This window comes from Salvelinus alpinus, chromosome 3 (genome assembly GCF_045679555.1).
Source record: "Salvelinus alpinus chromosome 3, SLU_Salpinus.1, whole genome shotgun sequence".
Taxonomy (NCBI): Eukaryota; Metazoa; Chordata; class Actinopteri; order Salmoniformes; family Salmonidae; genus Salvelinus; species Salvelinus alpinus.
Window position 1 is genome coordinate 97,663,817 of NC_092088.1, and position 22,830 is coordinate 97,686,646.

General features: G+C 45.0%; 1 protein-coding gene across 3 annotated transcripts in view; it reads right to left on the bottom strand.

Annotated features, from left to right (window-relative positions):
- Window positions 1–15,401, bottom strand: part of dpysl4 (dihydropyrimidinase like 4) — a 46,116-nt gene extending 30,715 nt beyond the window's left edge. For 2 of the 3 annotated variants that reach the window (XM_071394611.1, XM_071394610.1), the window contains exon 1: window positions 15,003–15,401. In XM_071394611.1, coding sequence (XP_071250712.1) covers window positions 15,003–15,386 — 384 coding nt within the window. In that variant the 5' untranslated portion in view covers window positions 15,387–15,401. Of the gene's footprint in view, window positions 1–14,094; window positions 14,457–15,002 lie in introns of those variants that run through there. The other variant, XM_071394612.1, reaches the window with a different exon arrangement.
- Between the last annotated feature and the right edge of the window lie 7,429 nt (window positions 15,402–22,830).

The window sequence follows — 22,830 nt, forward strand, 5'->3', positions numbered from 1 at the left end:
AGCTATCAGGAGGGTCAGTGCTACGAAGACAAGACCAGTGTAATAAAGCAGCTATCAGTAGGGACAGTGCTACGAAGACAAGACCAGTGTAATAAAGCAGCTATCAGTAGGGTCAGTGCTACGAAGACAAGACCAGTGTAGTAAAGCAGCTATCAGTAGGGACAGTGCTACGAAGACAAGACCAGTGTAATAAAGCAGTTATCAGTAGGGACAGTGCTATGAAGACAAGACCAGTGTAATAAAGCAGCTATCAGGAGGGACAGTGCTACGAAGACAAGACCAGTGTAGTAAAGCAGCTATCAGGAGGGACAGTGCTACGAAGACAAGACCAGTGTAATAAAGCAGCTATCAGGAGGGACAGTGCTACGAAGACAAGACCAGTGTAGTAAAGCAGCTATCAGGAGGGACAGTGCTACGAAGACAAGACCAGTGTAATAAAGCAGCTATCATTAGGGACAGTGCTACGAACACAAGACCAGTGTAATAAAGCAGCTATCAGTAGGGACAGTGCTACGAAGACAAGACCAGTGTTATAAAGCAGCTATCAGTAGGGACAGTGCTACGAAGACAAGACCAGTGTAATAAAGCAGCTATCAGGAGGGACAGTGCTACGAAGACAAGACCAGTGTAATAAAGCAGTTATCAGTAGGGTCAGTGCTACGAAGACAAGACCAGTGTAGTAAAGCAGCTATCAGTAGGGACAGTGCTACGAAGACAAGACCAGTGTAGTAAAGCAGCTATCAGTAGGGACAGTGCTACGAAGACAAGACCAGTGTTATAAAGCAGCTATCATTAGGGACAGTGCTACGAAGACAAGACCAGTGTAGTAAAGCAGCTATCAGTAGGGACAGTGCTACGAAGACAAGACCAGTGTTATAAAGCAGCTATCATTAGGGACAGTGCTACGAAGACAAGACCAGTGTAATAAAGCAGTTATCAGTAGGGACAGTGCTATGAAGACAAGACCAGTGTAATAAAGCAGCTATCAGTAGGGTCAGTGCTACGAAGACAAGACCAGTGTAATAAAGCAGCTATCAGTAGGGACAGTGCTACGAAGACAAGACCAGTGTAGTAAAGCAGCTATCAGTAGGGACAGTGCTATGAAGACAAGACCAGTGTAATAAAGCAGCTATCAGTAGGGTCAGTGCTACGAAGACAAGACCAGTGTAGTAAAGCAGCTATCAGTAGGGTCAGTGCTACGAAGACAAGACCAGTGTAATAAAGCAGCTATCAGTAGGGTCAGTGCTACGAAGACAAGACCAGTGTAGTAAAGCAGCTATCAGTAGGGACAGTGCTATGAAGACAAGACCAGTGTAATAAAGCAGCTATCAGTAGGGACAGTGCTACGAAGACAAGACCAGTGTAGTAAAGCAGCTATCAGTAGGGACAGTGCTACGAAGACAAGACCAGTGTAATAAAGCAGTTATCAGTAGGGTCAGTGCTACGAAGACAAGACCAGTGTAATAAAGCAGCTATCAGTAGGGACAGTGCTACGAAGACAAGACCAGTGTAATAAAGCAGCTATCAGTAGGGACAGTGCTACGAAGACAAGACCAGTGTAATAAAGCAGCTACCAGGAGGGTCAGTGCTACGAAGACAAGACCAGTGTAATAAAGCAGCTATCAGTAGGGACAGTGCTACGAAGACAAGACCAGTGTAGTAAAGCAGCTATCAGTAGGGACAGTGCTACGAAGACAAGACCAGTGTAGTAAAGCAGTTATCAGTAGGGACAGTGCTACGAAGACAAGACCAGTGTAATAAAGCAGCTATCAGGAGGGTCAGTGCTACGAAGACAAGACCAGTGTAATAAAGCAGCTATCAGTAGGGACAGTGCTACGAAGACAAGACCAGTGTAGTAAAGCAGTTATCAGTAGGGACAGTGCTACGAAGACAAGACCAGTGTAGTAAAGCAGCTATCAGTAGGGACAGTGCTACGAAGACAAGACCAGTGTAATAAAGCAGTTATCAGTAGGGACAGTGCTACGAAGACAAGACCAGTGTAGTAAAGCAGTTATCAGTAGGGACAGTGCTACGAAGACAAGACCAGTGTAGTAAAGCAGTTATCAGTAGGGACAGTGCTACGAAGACAAGACCAGTGTAATAAAGCAGTTATCAGTAGGGACAGTGCTACAAAGACAAGACCAGTGTAGTAAAGCAGCTATCAGTAGGGACAGTGCTACGAAGACAAGACCAGTGTAATAAAGCAGCTATCAGTAGGGTCAGTGCTACGAAGACAAGACCAGTGTAATAAAGCAGCTATCAGTAGGGACAGTGATATGAAGACAAGACCAGTGTAGTAAAGCAGCTATCAGTAGGGACAGTGCTACGAAGACAAGACCAGTGTAATAAAGCAGCTATCAGTAGGGTCAGTGCTACGAAGACAAGACCAGTGTAATAAAGCAGCTATCAGTAGGGACAGTGATATGAAGACAAGACCAGTGTAATAAAGCAGCTATCAGTAGGGTCAGTGCTACGAAGACAAGACCAGTGTAATAAAGCAGCTATCAGTAGGGACAGTGCTACGAAGACAAGACCAGTGTAGTAAAGCAGCTATCAGTAGGGACAGTGCTACGAAGACAAGACCAGTGTTATAAAGCAGCTATCATTAGGGACAGTGCTACGAAGACAAGACCAGTGTAATAAAGCAGTTATCAGTAGGGTCAGTGCTACGAAGACAAGACCAGTGTTATAAAGAAGCTATCAGTAGGGACAGTGCTACGAAGACAAGACCAGTGTAATAAAGCAGCTATCAGTAGGGACAGTGCTACGAAGACAAGACCAGTGTAATAAAGCAGCTATCAGGAGGGTCAGTGCTACGAAGACAAGACCAGTGTAATAAAGCAGCTATCAGTAGGGACAGTGCTACGAAGACAAGACCAGTGTAGTAAAGCAGCTATCAGTAGGGACAGTGCTACGAAGACAAGACCAGTGTAATAAAGCAGTTATCAGTAGGGACAGTGCTACGAAGACAAGACCAGTGTAGTAAAGCAGCTATCAGTAGGGACAGTGCTATGAAGACAAGACCAGTGTAATAAAGCAGCTATCAGGAGGGACAGTGCTACGAAGACAAGACCAGTGTAGTAAAGCAGCTATCAGGAGGGACAGTGCTACGAAGACAAGACCAGTGTTATAAAGCAGCTATCAGGAGGGACAGTGCTACGAAGACAAGACCAGTGTAGTAAAGCAGCTATCAGGAGGGACAGTGCTACGAAGACAAGACCAGTGTAATAAAGCAGCTTTCATTAGGGACAGTGCTACGAAGACAAGACCAGTGTAATAAAGCAGCTATCAGTAGGGACAGTGCTACGAAGACAAGACCAGTGTTATAAAGCAGCTATCAGTAGGGACAGTGCTACGAAGACAAGACCAGTGTAATAAAGCAGCTATCAGGAGGGACAGTGCTACGAAGACAAGACCAGTGTAATAAAGCAGTTATCAGTAGGGTCAGTGCTACGAAGACAAGACCAGTGTAGTAAAGCAGCTATCAGTAGGGACAGTGCTACGAAGACAAGACCAGTGTAATAAAGCAGCTATCAGTAGGGACAGTGCTACGAAGACAAGACCAGTGTTATAAAGCAGCTATCATTAGGGACAGTGCTACGAAGACAAGACCAGTGTAGTAAAGCAGCTATCAGTAGGGACAGTGCTACGAAGACAAGACCAGTGTTATAAAGCAGCTATCATTAGGGACAGTGCTACGAAGACAAGACCAGTGTAATAAAGCAGTTATCAGTAGGGACAGTGCTACGAAGACAAGACCAGTGTAGTAAAGCAGCTATCAGTAGGGACAGTGCTACGAAGACAAGACCAGTGTAATAAAGCAGCTATCAGGAGGGACAGTGCTACGAAGACAAGACCAGTGTAGTAAAGCAGCTATCAGTAGAGACAGTGCTACGAAGACAAGACCAGTGTAATAAAGCAGCTATCAGTAGGGTCAGTGCTACGAAGACAAGACCAGTGTAGTAAAGCAGCTATCAGTAGGGACAGTGCTACGAAGACAAGACCAGTGTAATAAAGCAGTTATCAGTAGGGTCAGTGCTACGAAGACAAGACCAGTGTTATAAAGAAGCTATCAGTAGGGACAGTGCTACGAAGACAAGACCAGTGTAATAAAGCAGCTATCAGTAGGGACAGTGCTACGAAGACAAGACCAGTGTAATAAAGCAGCTATCAGGAGGGTCAGTGCTACAAAGACAAGACCAGTGTAATAAAGCAGCTATCAGTAGGGACAGTGCTACGAAGACAAGACCAGTGTAATAAAGCAGCTATCAGTAGGGTCAGTGCTACGAAGACAAGACCAGTGTAATAAAGCAGCTATCAGTAGGGACAGTGATATGAAGACAAGACCAGTGTAGTAAAGCAGCTATCAGTAGGGACAGTGCTACGAAGACAAGACCAGTGTAATAAAGCAGCTATCAGTAGGGTCAGTGCTACGAAGACAAGACCAGTGTAATAAAGCAGCTATCAGTAGGGACAGTGATATGAAGACAAGACCAGTGTAGTAAAGCAGCTATCAGTAGGGACAGTGCTACGAAGACAAGACCAGTGTAATAAAGCAGCTATCAGTAGGGTCAGTGCTACGAAGACAAGACCAGTGTAATAAAGCAGCTATCAGTAGGGACAGTGCTACGAAGACAAGACCAGTGTAGTAAAGCAGCTATCAGTAGGGACAGTGCTACGAAGACAAGACCAGTGTAGTAAAGCAGCTATCATTAGGGACAGTGCTACGAAGACAAGACCAGTGTAATAAAGCAGTTATCAGTAGGGTCAGTGCTACGAAGACAAGACCAGTGTTATAAAGAAGCTATCAGTAGGGACAGTGCTACGAAGACAAGACCAGTGTAATAAAGCAGCTATCAGTAGGGACAGTGCTACGAAGACAAGACCAGTGTAATAAAGCAGCTATCAGGAGGGTCAGTGCTACGAAGACAAAACCAGTGTAATAAAGCAGCTATCAGTAGGGACAGTGCTACGAAGACAAGACCAGTGTAGTAAAGCAGCTATCAGTAGGGACAGTGCTACGAAGACAAGACCAGTGTAATAAAGCAGTTATCAGTAGGGACAGTGCTACGAAGACAAGACCAGTGTAGTAAAGCAGCTATCAGTAGGGACAGTGCTATGAAGACAAGACCAGTGTAATAAAGCAGCTATCAGGAGGGACAGTGCTACGAAGACAAGACCAGTGTAGTAAAGCAGCTATCAGGAGGGACAGTGCTACGAAGACAAGACCAGTGTTATAAAGCAGCTATCAGGAGGGACAGTGCTACGAAGACAAGACCAGTGTAGTAAAGCAGCTATCAGGAGGGACAGTGCTACGAAGACAAGACCAGTGTAATAAAGCAGCTTTCATTAGGGACAGTGCTACGAACACAAGACCAGTGTAATAAAGCAGCTATCAGTAGGGACAGTGCTACGAAGACAAGACCAGTGTTATAAAGCAGCTATCAGTAGGGACAGTGCTACGAAGACAAGACCAGTGTAATAAAGCAGCTATCAGGAGGGACAGTGCTACGAAGACAAGACCAGTGTAATAAAGCAGTTATCAGTAGGGTCAGTGCTACGAAGACAAGACCAGTGTAGTAAAGCAGCTATCAGTAGGGACAGTGCTACGAAGACAAGACCAGTGTAATAAAGCAGCTATCAGTAGGGACAGTGCTACGAAGACAAGACCAGTGTTATAAAGCAGCTATCATTAGGGACAGTGCTACGAAGACAAGACCAGTGTAGTAAAGCAGCTATCAGTAGGGACAGTGCTACGAAGACAAGACCAGTGTTATAAAGCAGCTATCATTAGGGACAGTGCTACGAAGACAAGACCAGTGTAATAAAGCAGTTATCAGTAGGGACAGTGCTACGAAGACAAGACCAGTGTAGTAAAGCAGCTATCAGTAGGGACAGTGCTACGAAGACAAGACCAGTGTAATAAAGCAGCTATCAGGAGGGACAGTGCTACGAAGACAAGACCAGTGTAGTAAAGCAGCTATCAGTAGAGACAGTGCTACGAAGACAAGACCAGTGTAATAAAGCAGCTATCAGTAGGGTCAGTGCTATGAAGACAAGACCAGTGTAGTAAAGCAGCTATCAGTAGGGACAGTGCTACGAAGACAAGACCAGTGTAATAAAGCAGTTATCAGTAGGGTCAGTGCTACGAAGACAAGACCAGTGTTATAAAGCAGCTATCAGTAGGGACAGTGCTACGAAGACAAGACCAGTGTAATAAAGCAGCTATCAGTAGGGACAGTGCTACGAAGACAAGACCAGTGTAATAAAGCAGCTATCAGGAGGGTCAGTGCTACAAAGACAAGACCAGTGTAATAAAGCAGCTATCAGTAGGGACAGTGCTACGAAGACAAGACCAGTGTAGTAAAGCAGTTATCAGTAGGGACAGTGCTACGAAGACAAGACCAGTGTAGTAAAGCAGCTATCAGTAGGGACAGTGCTACGAAGACAAGACCAGTGTAGTAAAGCAGTTATCAGTAGGGACAGTGCTACGAAGACAAGACCAGTGTAATAAAGCAGCTATCAGGAGGGTCAGTGCTACGAAGACAAGACCAGTGTAATAAAGCAGCTATCAGTAGGGACAGTGCTACGAAGACAAGACCAGTGTAGTAAAGCAGTTATCAGTAGGGACAGTGCTACGAAGACAAGACCAGTGTAGTAAAGCAGCTATCAGTAGGGACAGTGCTACGAAGTGAAGACCAGTGTAGTAAAGCAGTTATCAGTAGGGACAGTGCTACGAAGACAAGACCAGTGTAGTAAAGCAGCTATCAGTAGGGTCAGTGCTACGAAGACAAGACCAGTGTAATAAAGCAGCTATCAGTAGGGACAGTGCTACGAAGACAAGACCAGTGTAATAAAGCAGCTATCAGTAGGGACAGTGCTACGAAGACAAGACCAGTGTAATAAAGCAGCTATCAGTAGGGACAGTGCTACGAAGACAAGACCAGTGTAATAAAGCAGTTATCAGTAGGGTCAGTGCTACGAAGACAAGACCAGTGTTATAAAGCAGCTATCAGTAGGGACAGTGCTACGAAGACAAGACCAGTGTAATAAAGCAGCTATCAGTAGGGTCAGTGCTACGAAGACAAGACCAGTGTAGTAAAGCAGCTATCAGTAGGGACAGTGCTACGAAGACAAGACCAGTGTAATAAAGCAGTTATCAGTAGGGTCAGTGCTACGAAGACAAGACCAGTGTTATAAAGAAGCTATCAGTAGGGACAGTGCTACGAAGACAAGACCAGTGTAATAAAGCAGCTATCAGTAGGGACAGTGCTACGAAGACAAGACCAGTGTAATAAAGCAGCTATCAGTAGGGTCAGTGCTACGAAGACAAGACCAGTGTAATAAAGCAGCTATCAATAGGGACAGTGCTACGAAGACAAGACCAGTGTAGTAAAGCAGCTATCAGTAGGGACAGTGCTATGAAGACAAGACCAGTGTAGTAAAGCAGCTATCAGGAGGGACAGTGCTACGAAGACAAGACCAGTGTAATAAAGCAGCTATCAGGAGGGACAGTGCTACGAAGACAAGACCAGTGTAGTAAAGCAGCTATCAGGAGGGACAGTGCTACGAAGACAAGACCAGTGTAATAAAGTACCTATCAGTAGGGACAGTGCTACGAAGACAAGACCAGTGTAATAAAGCAGCTATCAGGAGGGACAGTGCTACGAAGACAAGACCAGTGTAGTAAAGCAGCTATCAGGAGGGACAGTGCTACGAAGACAAGACCAGTGTAATAAAGTACCTATCAGTAGGGACAGTGCTACGAAGACAAGACCAGTGTAATAAAGCAGCTATCAGTAGGGACAGTGCTACGAAGACAAGACCAGTGTTATAAAGCAGCTATCAGTAGGGACAGTGCTACGAAGACAAGACCAGTGTAGTAAAGCAGCTATCATGTACGTATGGAGGGTTCAATGAGTCCAGGAGAGAAATGCTGCCCAGCATAACATGTAAAGTGCATTCAGTAACATCCAAAGGGACGTAGCATCAACTTGACTCAGGGTTATCTGTGTTTGACTGGCCACATATCAATTCCATCTGTCGTTAGTGTTAAATAACGCTTTTCTCTCTGTGCTGGGAGTACAGAATTTGACTGTACACACAAATGACACAGTGTAGGGTACACTGCAGAAGCTACACTGCAGAAGCTACACGGTATACTATAGAAGCTACACTGCATAAGCTACACTATAGAAGCTACACTGCAGAAGCTACACGGTATACTGTAGAAGCTACACTGCATGAGCTACACTGCATAAGCTACACTATAGAAGCTACACCGCAGAAGCTACACAGTATACTGTAGAAGCTACACTACATAAGCTACACTATAGAAGCTACACTGCATAAGCTACACTGTAGAAGCTACACTACATAAGCTACACTATAGAAGCGACACCGCATAAGCTACACTGCATAAGCTACACTGTAGAAGCTACACTGCATAAGCTACACTATAGAAGCGACACTGCATAAGCTACACTGCATAAGCTACACTGTAGAAGCTACACTGCATAAGCTACACTATAGAAGCGACACTGCATAAGCTACACAGCATAAGCTACACTGTAGAAGCGACACTGCATACGCTACACTGCATAAGCCACACTGCATACGCTACACTATAGAAGTGACACTGCATAAGCTACACTGCATAAGCTACACTGTAGAAGCTACACTGCATAAGCTACACTATAGAAGCGACACTGCATACGTACACTGCATAAGCCACACTGCATACGCTACACTATAGAAGTGACACTGCATAAGCTACACTGCATAAGCTACACTATAGAAGCGACACTGCAAATGCTACACTGCATAAGCTACACTATAGAAGCTACACTGCAGAAGCTACAATGCATAAGCTACACTGCAAACGCTACAATGCAGAAGCTACACTGCAGAAGCAACACTGCAGAAGCTACACTGTATAATCTACACTGCAGAAGCTACACTGCATACTGTAGAAGCTACACTGTAGAAGCTACACTGTAGAAGCTACACTGGTAGTAAAAAACAGCATGTTGCAGGAGTCAGCTGAGTTCATTATAACCAATCATCAGTAGCATCCTCCCACCACCACCCACCCACCAGACCCCCACCACCCACCAGACCTCCACCACCCACCAGACCCCCACCACCCACCAGACCTCCACCACCCACCAGACCTCCACCACCCACCAGACCTCCACCACCCACCAGACCTCCACCACCCACCATACCTCCACCACCCACCAGACCTCCAGCCTCCACCACCCACCATACCTCCACCACCCACCATACCTCCACCACCCACCAGACCTCCACCACCCACCAGACCTCCACCACCCACCAGACCCCCACCACCCACCAGACCCACTAAACCCCCACCCCACTCTCTCCCCTCCCCTCTCTCCTCTCCCTTCTCCCCCAGTCACTCTCTCCCCTCCTCTCTCATCTCTCCTCTCCCTTCTCCCCCAGTTCTAGCCCTAGTCACTCTCTCCCCTCCCCTCTCTCCTCTCCCTTCTCCCCCAGTTCTAGCCCTAGTCACTCTCTCCCCTCCCCTCTCTCCTCTCCCTTGGCAAGGGGATCTGAAATGAGGGGAGGGGAACTACATTGCCCTCTCTAAAGGCTGTTCCTCTGCCAGCTAGTACTGCCTCTGCTGCTGCCACCAGACACTCAGTTTACACTATGATCACATCAGTCATAGGACAAAGTCAACGGGGAGTGAACGTAGTGTGTATAAACAGTAGCACAATGCTTTAGTTAGCACTAATACAATATTATAATATAGGCCTGATGTAAACTAGCTGATCCATAGACCTAGCAGTGGTGGATCCTTTACCAGTGGATGGAGAGAGGGGGGTTTAACAATGAGGTTCTCAATGAGTTTAGGGGCAGAGAGACCCTGTTGACAATGAGGTTCTCAGTGAGTTTAGGGGCAGAGAGACCCTGTTAACAATGAGGTTCTCAGTGAGTTTAGAGGTAAAGAGACCCTGTTGACAATGAGGTTCTCAGTGAGTTTAGATGTAGAGAGACCCTGTTGACAATGAGGTTCTCGGTGAGTTTAGAGGTAGAGAGACCCTGTTAACAATGAGGTTCTCAGTGAGTTTAGATGTAGAGAGACCCTGTTAACAATGAGGTTCTCAATGAGTTTAGGGGCAGAGAGACCCTGTTGACAATGAGGTTCTCAGTGAGTTTAGATGTAGAGAGACCCTGTTAACAATGAGGTTCTCAATGAGTTTAGGGGCAGAGAGACCCTGTTGACAATGAGGTTCTCAGTGAGTTTAGAGGTAGAGAGACCCTGTTAACAATGAGGTTCTCAATGAGTTTAGGGGCAGAGAGACCCTGTTAACAATGAGGTTCTCAGTGAGTTTAGATGTAGAGAGACCCTGTTAACAATGAGGTTCTCAGTGAGTTTAGATGTAGAGAGACCCTGTTAACAATGAGGTTCTCAGTGAGTTTAGATGTAGAGAGACCCTGTTAACAATGAGGTTCTCAGTGAGTTTAGATGTAGAGAGACCCTGTTGACAATGAGGTTCTCGGTGAGTTTAGATGTAGAGAGACCCTGTTGACAATGAGGTTCTCAGTGAGTTTAGATGTAGAGAGACCCTGTTAACAATGAGGTTCTCAATGAGTTTAGGGGCAGAGAGACCCTGTTGACAATGAGGTTCTCAGTGAGTTTAGAGGTAGAGAGACCCTGTTAACAATGAGGTTCTCAATGAGTTTAGGGGCAGAGAGACCCTGTTGACAATGAGGTTCTCAGTGAGTTTAGAGGTAGAGAGACCCTGTTGACAATGAGGTTCTCGGTGAGTTTAGATGTAGAGAGACCCTGTTGACAATGAGGTTCTCGGTGAGTTTAGATGTAGAGAGACCCTGTTGACAATGAGGTTCTCAGTGAGTTTAGATGTAGAGAGACCCTGTTGACAATGAGGTTCTCAATGAGTTTAGAGGTAGAGAGACCCTGTTGACAATGAGGTTCTCAGTGAGTTTAGATGTAGAGAGACCCTGCTTGGAAAGACAATAGTCAAGCAAGCCAGCCAGACAGCCAGACAGACAGACAGCCAGACAGACAGACAGACAGACAGACAGACAGACAGACAGGGAGGTTCTCAGTGAGTTTAGGGGCAGAGAGACCCTGTTGACAATGAGGTTCTCAGTGAGTTTAGATGTAGAGAGACCCTGTTGACAATGAGGTTCTCAGTGAGTTTAGATGTAGAGAGACCCTGCTTAGACAGACAGCCAGACAGCCAGCCAGACAGACAGACAGCCAGACAGCCAGCCAGCCAGACAGACAGACAGGGATGTTCTCAGTGAGTTTAGGGGCAGAGAGACCCTGCAGGGAAAGACAACAGTGAAGCCATAATGTAAAGTGACAGATCAACAGAGAGCCATGACACCAGAGGGATGTGGCTCTACAGTACACTCTAGGACTACACAGTTTAGGTTCAGAGTTACTGCTGCTGCTGGTTGACAAAAAAAAACATTGCACTCTAAAAATAGCTGGGATAAAAACAACTAAAATTGGGTAAATATTGGACAGAACACACCTTGGGTTATTTTGACCCAGCCAGTTGGGTCACAAAAACCCAATTGTTTTCTTTAAGAAGAACCAGATTGGGTTGTTGATGCTGGGTTCCTGAGCTGTGATCCATCGGGTCAGATCAGAACACTGGGAGAGTAAATGTCATTCCAGTCCATCTGTTCTGTTGTCTTGTCAACACGTGTTAATGTTGAGCACTGACACTTCTCGGGCTTTAATAAGGCTTACACAAGAGTACATTTACATTTACATTTAGGTCATTTAGCAGACGCTCTTATCCAGAGCGTCTGAGGTCTTAAAGTGTCTCTGGCTTGTTACGGACTTGTTCAAATATTTAAGTAATAATGTAATTCAATTTATAATAAAATATGTAATAGGCAAAAATATTGAAGGATAATTGAAATTTGCAGTGTACAAACTCAACATGACGAATAAGAATGACATTTACGGGTGGCCAAAAATAACTCTGAAAGCCATGCCCCCCTAATAGGCCATGCCTTTGGATTACCTAAACATGGGTTAATTTAAACATCGATTGGGTTTTTATTGTCATGCTATTTTCAGGAAGTATGGCCTATTGGGGGCGTTGCTTTCAGATAGGTCTTGTTGACCATTCCGTGGGAGTAAACGTCATTCCTGTTCATCATGTTGTGTTTTGTACACTGCTAATAAAAAAATGTCCTTCAATATTTTTTTAACATTACATATTTTAATATACAGTTAATAACACGATTATTTCAACATTGGGATATACATATGCACCTGTGGCACTCATTTTGTGTTTGTCTCGTTAAACTACAAAAGTGTCAGTGCTTAACCTAAATACGTGTAGACAAGACAACAGAACAGTTGATCGGAATGACATTTACTCTCACGGGAGGCCTAAAATAACTATCTGAAAGCCACGCCCCTACTAATCCATACCTCCAGTCTTCTGATCTGACCCAGTGGGTCATAGCTCAATAACCCAACTAAGTGCTCAACTGGCTGGGTCAAAAATAATACCATGTGTATTGTCTGATTTTTACCCTGTGCTGTGTTGTTTTTAATGCAGATTTTTTTTAGAATGTGGCTGGTAGACAGACTGACGGATGGACAGACGGACAGACACATGGGCGTACGGGCAGACAGGCAAACATGCAGACAGGCAGGTAGAGACACAGAACGACAGACAGATAGAGAGACAGATAGAGAGACAGACAGACAGACAGACAGACAGACAGACAGACAGGCAGGCAGGCAGGCAGGCAGGCAGGCAGGCAGGCAGGCAGGCAGGCAGGCAGGCAGGCAGACAGACAGACAGACAGACAGACAGACAGACAGACAGACAGACAGACAGACAGACAGACAGACAGACAGACAGACAGACAGACAGACAGACAGACAGACAGACAGACAGACAGACAGACAGACAGACAGACAGACAGATAGATAGATAGATAGATAGATAGATAGATAGATAGATAGATAGATAGATAGATAGATAGATAGATAGATAGATAGATAGATAGACAGGCAGACAGAGACAGACAGACAGACAGACAGACACAGCCCCAGATGAACAGACAGTAAGCTACCATCAGTGGCTCCCATACAGAAAGAGCGTACCAGGGAACAGTTATAATTTCTCTCACACTGGTCTCCTGGTTTCAGTTAGGAATTATGACAGTCTTCATCTCTGTATTGATTTTAGTCGTGTAGCCTTTCTAATGGCTTCATATTCAACTGCTGCTCATCAAAAACGGGGAGAATCATTCCAAAGGAGAAGAATGTGGGTCATGCTGGTTAAAGGGGCGGCCCTGTACTGTAGGCTTTGCAACAGTCAGACCACTGTGTCAAATTTCCCGGAGGAAAATAAGATTCAATGTGACCTCGCTAACTACGCCCTGTCTCCGTTGCTATAGCGTTCAACTGTGCTCCCTTCCTCCGCATGGATGAATCTGTCCCGTTTTAACGACAAGGGGAAACCCCTTAATAGCAGGAGAGATAGAGGCTTTCGGAGACTCAGACAGACCCTTTAGGCTGCAAGATGTCCATGGTTTGATGGTTAACGATATAGGCTGTCATGGGCACTTAGACATGCATCTCTGAGACGTTTGAGATCTTTGTTGAGTCTTTTCAATGGAAAACATTTATTGGACAATATTATATGCAATTCAAATATATATTATTTAGCCGAATTCTGCATGCCAGTCATTTGATAATCACTGACTGAAATGTGGGGACATGCGACAATGCCAGACAGCTCTCTGATCATTCCATAGAAGCCGGCGCCGCCATGATCAATTCACTACAATTGATTGTTAGCCTACATTATATGGCCGGTATGTTTTCAGTTTATTTGTAGCGTTCAATACGACGTCATGACATAACCAGGACGGAATAGATATTCGATGCTTTGACATTGTGAAGTCTGTAGGCTAAAGCAGTAGCCGGTTGTTGCGTGCGTGTGAAGGGTGTATAGAAGAACGATGATTCAAATACGATTTATCACACCATTTAAGTTACCATTTTGTCGTTGCAATCGATAAATAATACCGGTGTGTGGGGCAACAATGTATACCTACCGATGAACGAGGAGTGCCTACCGACAAACGGGGGATATTCTTCTTGCCTTGGTAAGACATGCCGGCCGGTGTAGCGGTTCACTGGGAGGCAGAGCTTTGATTCCCGACGTTTCAAATAATACGAGAAACGGATTTATCACCGCTATTTCCTCGCTTTAAGATCCACCGGAGCCAATTTCTGTAGTCTAATTTACACTATCCTACTGGTCAGATCGTGTGAATATCGAAATATACAAAATAAAAGAAACAATATGCTCTAGGTTACTATTACTTTGTTAGTGCTGTCGCGCACCAGTCAGAGCCCTCCCTTCAACAATACATCCGGCTGTCTCGCGCACCATCTGCTCGTTTAATATTCCAGACACACTACATCCTACCGGCTCGTGGCTGGCATCACACATCCTACCGGCTAATGGCTGGCATCACACATCCTACCGCTAATAGGGGCTAGGCAGGCAGGGAGGCTTTTGCCCTACACAGCCACAATAATTTAGTGGCCACTTAAAACTCGTGTTCTTGATAAAACTCGGGGCCTATTACCAGTGGGAGTAGCCAGGTGTTGAAATCACAGATACAAACGTGAGATATCTTTCTTTAGGCCATGGGCAACCAATGGGCAGAATAATGGTCATTTCAGTAGCCATGCCCGTTGGGGACAGCTCCTATAGACTAAAACATTGATCTAGCGTAGAATAACCTGAACATAGCCTGGCCTATACTTTATCAATTAATTACATATCAATTAAATTGTGTTAGGTTAACTTACTCAATAACGATATACGTTCAAAACATGGAGAGAAAAAAATATCTGATTTGCAAATTGACTTTTGACATGTTGTCAATTTAGGCATCGCACAATATAAAAGATCTTCCACTGGGGAAAATAAATCTATGAGGCGTGGATTTACCTCCCGTTTTCCACTGTGCTCACGGTTGTGTCCAGGTACTGTCTGGTAAACGATTTGACCCCGGGAGGAGCCGGTTTCGGACCCAACAGCTCTGTCTCCACTTGGTCTGGTCTCACTGACTGACGAGAAGTTACTCACACTCCCCGTGTCACTGAAAGTATCCGACCAGCATTTCTCCTCGTTCTTAATCTTAACATGCCGTCTCACAGACTGGGGGCTGCTGTTGTACGACTCAAAATTTAAAGTTTTATTCTCATAAGCACCTTCCACGTTGCAGAACATGCCGCCGAATTTTACTCTGGGTTTCGGGCTGTCTGTCCCCAGTCTAGACAGCAACGACCCTTCATCGTCACTATCTCTTGGGAGAAGTTTCCTCTCTGCCATGGCCAATAACTATTCTTATTCTCAGAAAGAAATGTAAAAGTTTGTGAAAAAATATCCAAAGTAGACCAAAGAAAAAGGTACTTCTACCCAAGTAAAACCTAGGAGTTAATTCCCCTTTTAAGAAGCCCTACTATAGCAGAGGACTTGGTTAGTCAAGTGACTAGAGGAGCTGTCCACTGGGGCGTGGTCCTGAAATAACCACAGTACAATACTCTTACTGGGAGAAAGATATGACAGGCGACTAAGGGAACTAGGGGAGGTCTTGTTCACATCGGCATGAAATGTTCATATGGGTTCATCGCCATCAGTGGAATCCAATCGGGATTCTTCAACTTCCACACCGAGACGCTGATTACTGTAATGGAAACGATGACATACTGTCATTTGTTGAATAATAATTCACCAATGTCTGAGAATGGGGGAGGGGGTAGCTAGCCTACACACTTGAATGCTCACTCAGATCACTTAACGCTGAATGAGGTTGTGTTTTGCCCCGTGGCCCGGGGAGCAGTTATAATGTGGTAGACCCGCTGGATGAGGTTGTGTTTTGCCCCGTGGCCCGGGAACGAAGTTATAATGTGGTAGACCCGCTGGATGACTGGTTTTACATGAAAGACTAAGTTAGCTGGCTAGACTATCTAAACTTCTAGTAATCATGGTCAAATAACCGACCATTGATTTTGTTAGTCGCTCAGATATTATATATTTTTTTAAACTGCAAAGATTTTTCTCTGCAAATAGCAAAATGAGTAGAGTTGCATGAAATGAGTTATAAAATGGCTAAATCTTCTCAATGCCCCATGGGAAACAATGTAAAATTGCAGCAAAGTTGCTTTAAGATTGCAACATTTTCTCTATGCCCCATGGCAAAGTGTAGAATTGCAGCAAATTTAAGTCTAACATGCAGACTAGACCGGGCGCATACGCGTGCGTCATCGCGCGCATGTTAATTTTGTCCATCCACACCAGACACGATCAGGACACGCAGGTTGAAATATCAAAACAAACTCTGAACCAATTAGATTCATTTATGGACAGGTCGAAAAGCATTAAACATTTATGGCAATTTAGCTAGTTACTGTAGCTTGCTGTTGCTAATTCGTCCTGATATCAACCTTTGTGGCCCCACCCCCATCAAAGATGCCTATCCCTGACATACCACATTCAAACATTATTTGATAATTCGCATTCCTGTGTAAACAACCTAACTATTCAAACATCTAAGGTGAGGGTTAGAGTCATGTAGACACAGCCTCAACAGCTAACAAAAAAAGGCAGGCAGTAATTGCTCAATATTTATTTATTTTCTCCTTCACGCACGTACGCATGGACGTATGTCTGCACGCACACACACACGCACACACACACACTTCCTTGTCTTAGACATCACAGAGAGCAGGCATGGCTGTGGGGTAACTGCATATTAGTCTTAGACATTAGGGCATGTGAGGTCACAGTGTGGCTGAGAGAGTCTGCATGTTTCTGAGATGCCCTATGGCAGAGACCTACATTAGTCTTAGACATTAGGGCATGTGAGGTCACAGTGTGGCTGAGAGAGTCTGCATGTTTCTGAGATGTCCTATGGCAGAGACCTACATTTAACAAAAACATTCCTCCGCCTCCCTCTACTCCTCCTCCTCCTCCTCCTCCTCGCCACTAGCTTCTCTCCTGTTAGAGGACATACTGTGTTAGGACTGTGGATTCTCTCATGGTAGAGGACATACTGTGTTAGGACTGTGGATTCACTCCTGTTAGAGGACATACTGTGTTAGGACTGTGGATTCTCTCATAGTAGAGGACATACTGTGTTAGGACTGTGGATTCTCTCCTGGTAGAGGACATACTGTGTTAGGACTGTGGATTATCTCCTGTTAGAGGACATACTGTGTTAGGACTGTGGATTCTCTCCTGTTAGAGGTAATACTGTGTTAGGACTGTGGATTCTCTCCTATTAGAGGACATACTGTGTTAGGACTGTGGATTCTCTCATGTTAGAGGACATACTGTGTTAGGACTGTGGATTCTCTCCTGTTAGAGGACATACTGTGTTAGGACTGTGGATTCTCTCCTATTAGAGGACATACTGTGTTAGGACTGTGGATTCTCTCCTATTAGAGGACATACTGTGTTAGGACTGTGGATTCTCTCCTGTTAGAGGACATACTGTGTTAGGACTGTGGATTCTCTCATGTTAGAGGACGTACTGTGTTAGTACTGTGGATTCCATCCCACTATGCCGCTAACGGCCTGTAATTAAAGATGGAATGTTGAAAAATTAAAAGGAGAGCCGCACACTTTAAGGTCTCAGATGTAATAATTGAATAACCTGATATCCAACGTTTCGACCAGACAAGCTGTCTTCATCAGGGTATAGAGATGGAATCTACACCAGGGGAAACAGCACCACTGGTAAACATGGAATCTACACTAGGGGAAACAGCACCACTGGTAAACATGGAATCTACACCAGGGGAAACAGCACCACTGGTAAACATGGAATCTACACTAGGGGAAACAGCACCACTGGTAAACATGGAATCTACACTAGGGGAAACAGCACCACTGGTAAATATGGAATCTACACTAGGGGAAACAGCACCACTGGTAAACATGGAATCTACACTAGGGGAAACAGCACCACTGGTAAACATGGAATCTACACCAGGGGAAACAGCACCACTGGTAAACATGGAATCTACACCAGGGGAAACAGCACCACTGTTAAACATGGAATCTACACTAGAGGAAACAGCACCACTGGTAAACATGGAATCTACACTAGGGGAAACAGCACCACTGTTAAACATGGAATCTACACTAGAGGAAACAGCACCACTGTTAAACATGGAATCTACACTAGAGGAAACAGCACCACTGGTAAATATGGAATCTACACTAGGGGAAACAGTACCACTGGTAAACATGGAATCTACACCAGGGGAAACAGCACCACTGGTAAATATGGAATCTACACTAGGGGAAACAGCACCACTGGTAAACATGGAATCTACACTAGAGGAAACAGCACCACTGTTAAACATGGAATCTACACCAGGGGAAACAGTACCACTGGTAAACATGGAATCTACACTAGGGGAAACAGTACCACTGGTAAACATGGAATCTACACTAGGGGAAACAGCACCACTGGTAAACATGGAATCTACACTAGGGGAAACAGCACCACTGGTAAACATGGAATCTACACCAGGGGAAACAGCACCACTGGTAAACATGGAATCTACACTAGGGGAAACAGCACTGTTAAACATGGAATCTACACTAGGGGAAACAGCACTGTTAAACATGGAATCTACACCAGGGGAAACAGCACCACTGTTCAACATGGAATCTACACTAGGGGAAACAGCACCACTGGTAAACATGGAATCTACACTAGGGGAAACAGCACCACTGGTAAACATGGAATCTACACTAGGGGAAACAGCACCACTGGTAAACATGGAATCTACACTAGGGGAAACAGCACTGTTAAACATGGAATCTACACTAGGGGAAACAGCACTGTTAAACATGGAATCTACACCAGGGGAAACAGCACCACTGTTCAACATGGAATCTACACCAGGGGAAACAGCACCACTGGTAAACATGGAATCTACACTAGGGGAAACAGCACTGTTAAACATGGAATCTACACTAGGGGAAACAGCACCACTGTTAAACATGGAATCTACACCAGGGGAAACAGCACCACTGGTAAACATGGAATCTACACCAGGGGAAACAGCACCACTGGTAAACATGGAATCTACACCAGGGGAAACAGCACCACTGGTAAACATGGAATCTACACTAGGGGAAACAGCACCACTGGTAAACATGGAATCTACACCAGGGGAAACAGCACCACTGGTAAACATGGAATCTACACTAGGGGAAACAGCACCACTGGTAAACATGGAATCTACACTAGGGGAAACAGCACCACTGGTAAACATGGAATCTACACTAGGGGAAACAGCACCACTGGTAAACATAGAATCTACACCAGGGGAAACAGCACCACTGTTAAACATGGAATCTACACTAGGGGAAACAGCACCACTGGTAAACATGGAATCTACACTAGGGGAAACAGCACCACTGGTAAACATGGAATCTACACTAGGGGAAACAGCACCACTGGTAAACATGGAATCTACACTAGGGGAAACAGCACCACTGTTAAACATGGAATCTACACTAGAGGAAACAGCACCACTGGTAAACATGGAATCTACACCAGGGGAAACAGCACCACTGGTAAACATGGAATCTACACCAGAGGAAACAGCACCACTGTTAAACATGGAATCTACACCAGAGGAAACAGCACCACTGTTAAACATGGAATCTACACCAGAGGAAACAGCACCACTGTTAAACATGGAATCTACACTAGGGGAAACAGCACCACTGTTAAACATGGAATCTACACTAGGGGAAACAGCACCACTGGTAAACATGGAATCTACACTAGGGGAAACAGCACCACTGTCCGCCCCACCACTGTTGTTATTGTTTTGTTGAGGAAGCGGAGGTGAGGAGCAACGTGGTAAAAAAAAAAGCTGTACATTTTCTGCTGTTCTGATGTGCGTTTAATGACATCATATCGCAGTTTCACCATTAAGGATTCTAGCTTGAAGCTTCTGCTTTTCTACAACTGTAGTACGATTACAAAATGAATCCCTGTTGTGTATGGTTTTGGATTGAACTTTACAGCCTTCTAATAATCATATCCAAGAGTGGCATGGAGAACTTTTACACTTTTGTGCTTAAATATCAAGTATTTCAGGTACTTGAAGGCTCAGCGTACATTTAGCTCACCCTTAGCAAACCAGATTGGAACGATCCAGACTAGAGTGCTGAGGGCCCCATAGTCTATTCCTACTGGGAACACATACAAACGCATGGAAACAGCCATGTCTGTGGCAGACATTTTCTGTAGCGTAGCGCCCTCTACTGTTGAAATCCTGCACAGACAACTGAGCCTCACTTCACTTTACACATTCAACTTTAATCAACCAAACAATAACACTTGCATATAAAAAAATATATATATCAAATGATAAAACAATATTGAACATTGGTTGATAAGAATAATCAATTTCCAGATGTGTCATAAAGCATTCATATAATATTAATCTTACCTCAGTTTGTGGTGGAGACTTTTCCTTATTTGGTTTCAGAAGAGATGTCATCTATCCTAGTATTCAGATATGGCTGGTGATGTCCAGTGTTTATCATTTCAAGTCTTCTGTGTGTGAGTGTGTGTGTGTGTGCGTGCGTGCGTTGCGTTCCTGTGTGTGTGCGTTGTGTTCCTGTGGGTGTGTGTGTGCGTGTGCGTGCGTTGTGTTCCTGTGGGTGTGTGTGTGCGTGCGTTGCGTTGCGTTCCTGTGTGTGTGCGTTGTGTTCCTGTGGGTGTGTGTGTGCGTGCGTTGTGTTCCTGTGGGTGTGTGTGTGCGTGCGTTGCGTTGCGTTCCTGTGTGTGTGCGTTGTGTTCCTGTGGGTGTGTGTGTGCGTGCGTTGTGTTCCTGTGGGTGTGTGTGTGCGTGCGTTGTGTTCCTGTGGGTGTGTGTGTGCGTGCGTTGCGTTGCGTTCCTGTGTGTGTGTGTGTGCGTTGCGTTCCTGTGTGTGTGTGTGCGTGCGTTGCGTTCCTGTGTGTGTGTGTGCTTGGTTATGAAGGTGCAGTAGTACATAAAAGCGGGGCTTGATCCCATTTAATGGCAACATGTAATCTGGAATGGAATCTACACTAGGGGAAACAGCACCACTGGTAAACATGGAATCTACACCAGGGGAAACAGCACCACTGGTAAACATGGCATCTACACTAGGGGAAACAGCACCACTGGTAAACATGGAATCTACACCAGGGGAAACAGCACCACTGGTAAACATGGAATCTACACTAGGGGAAACAGCACCACTGGTAAACATAGAATCTACACCAGGGGAAACAGCACCACTGTTAAACATGGAATCTACACTAGGGGAAACAGCACCACTGGTAAACATGGAATCTACACCAGGGGAAACAGCACCACTGGTAAACATGGCATCTACACTAGGGGAAACAGCACCACTGGTAAACATGGAATCTACACCAGGGGAAACAGCACCACTGGTAAACATGGAATCTACACTAGGGGAAACAGCACCACTGGTAAACATGGAATCTACACCAGGGGAAACAGCACCACTGGTAAACATGGAATCTACACTAGGGGAAACAGCACCACTGGTAAACATAGAATCTACACCAGGGGAAACAGCACCACTGTTAAACATGGAATCTACACTAGGGGAAACAGCACCACTGGTAAACATGGAATCTACACCAGGGGAAACAGCACCACTGGTAAACATGGAATCTACACCAGGGGAAACAGCACCACTGGTAAACATGGAATCTACACCAGGGGAAACAGCACCACTGGTAAACATGGAATCTACACTAGGGGAAACAGCACCACTGTTAAACATGGAATCTACACTAGAGGAAACAGCACCACTGGTAAACATGGAATCTACACCAGGGGAAACAGCACCACTGGTAAACATGGAATCTACACCAGAGGAAACAGCACCACTGTTAAACATGGAATCTACACCAGAGGAAACAGCACCACTGTTAAACATGGAATCTACACCAGAGGAAACAGCACCACTGTTAAACATGGAATCTACACCAGAGGAAACAGCACCACTGTTAAACATGGAATCTACACCAGAGGAAACAGCACCACTGTTAAACATGGAATCTACACTAGGGGAAACAGCACCACTGTTAAACATGGAATCTACACCAGGGGAAACAGCACCACTGTTAAACATGGAATCTACACCAGGGGAAACAGCACCACTGTTAAACATGGAATCTACACCAGGGGAAACAGCACCACTGTTAAACATGGAATCTACACTAGGGGAAACAGCACCACTGTTAAACATGGAATCTACACTAGGGGAAACAGCACCACTGTTAAACATGGAATCTACACTAGGGGAAACAGCACCACTGTTAAACATGGAATCTACACTAGGGGAAACAGCACCACTGTTAAACATGGAATCTACACTAGGGGAAACAGCACCACTGTTAAACATGGAATCTACACCAGGGGAAACAGCACCACTGTTAAACATGGAATCTACACTAGGGGAAACAGCACCACTGTTAAACATGGAATCTACACCAGGGGAAACAGCACCACTGGTAAACATGGAATCTACACTAGGGGAAACAGCACCACTGGTAAACATGGAATCTACACTAGGGGAAACAGCACCACTGTTAAACATGGAATCTACACTAGGGGAAACAGCACCACTGTTAAACATGGAATCTACACTAGGGGAAACAGCACCACTGTTAAACATGGAATCTACACTAGGGGAAACAGCACCACTGGTAAACATGGAATCTACACTAGGGGAA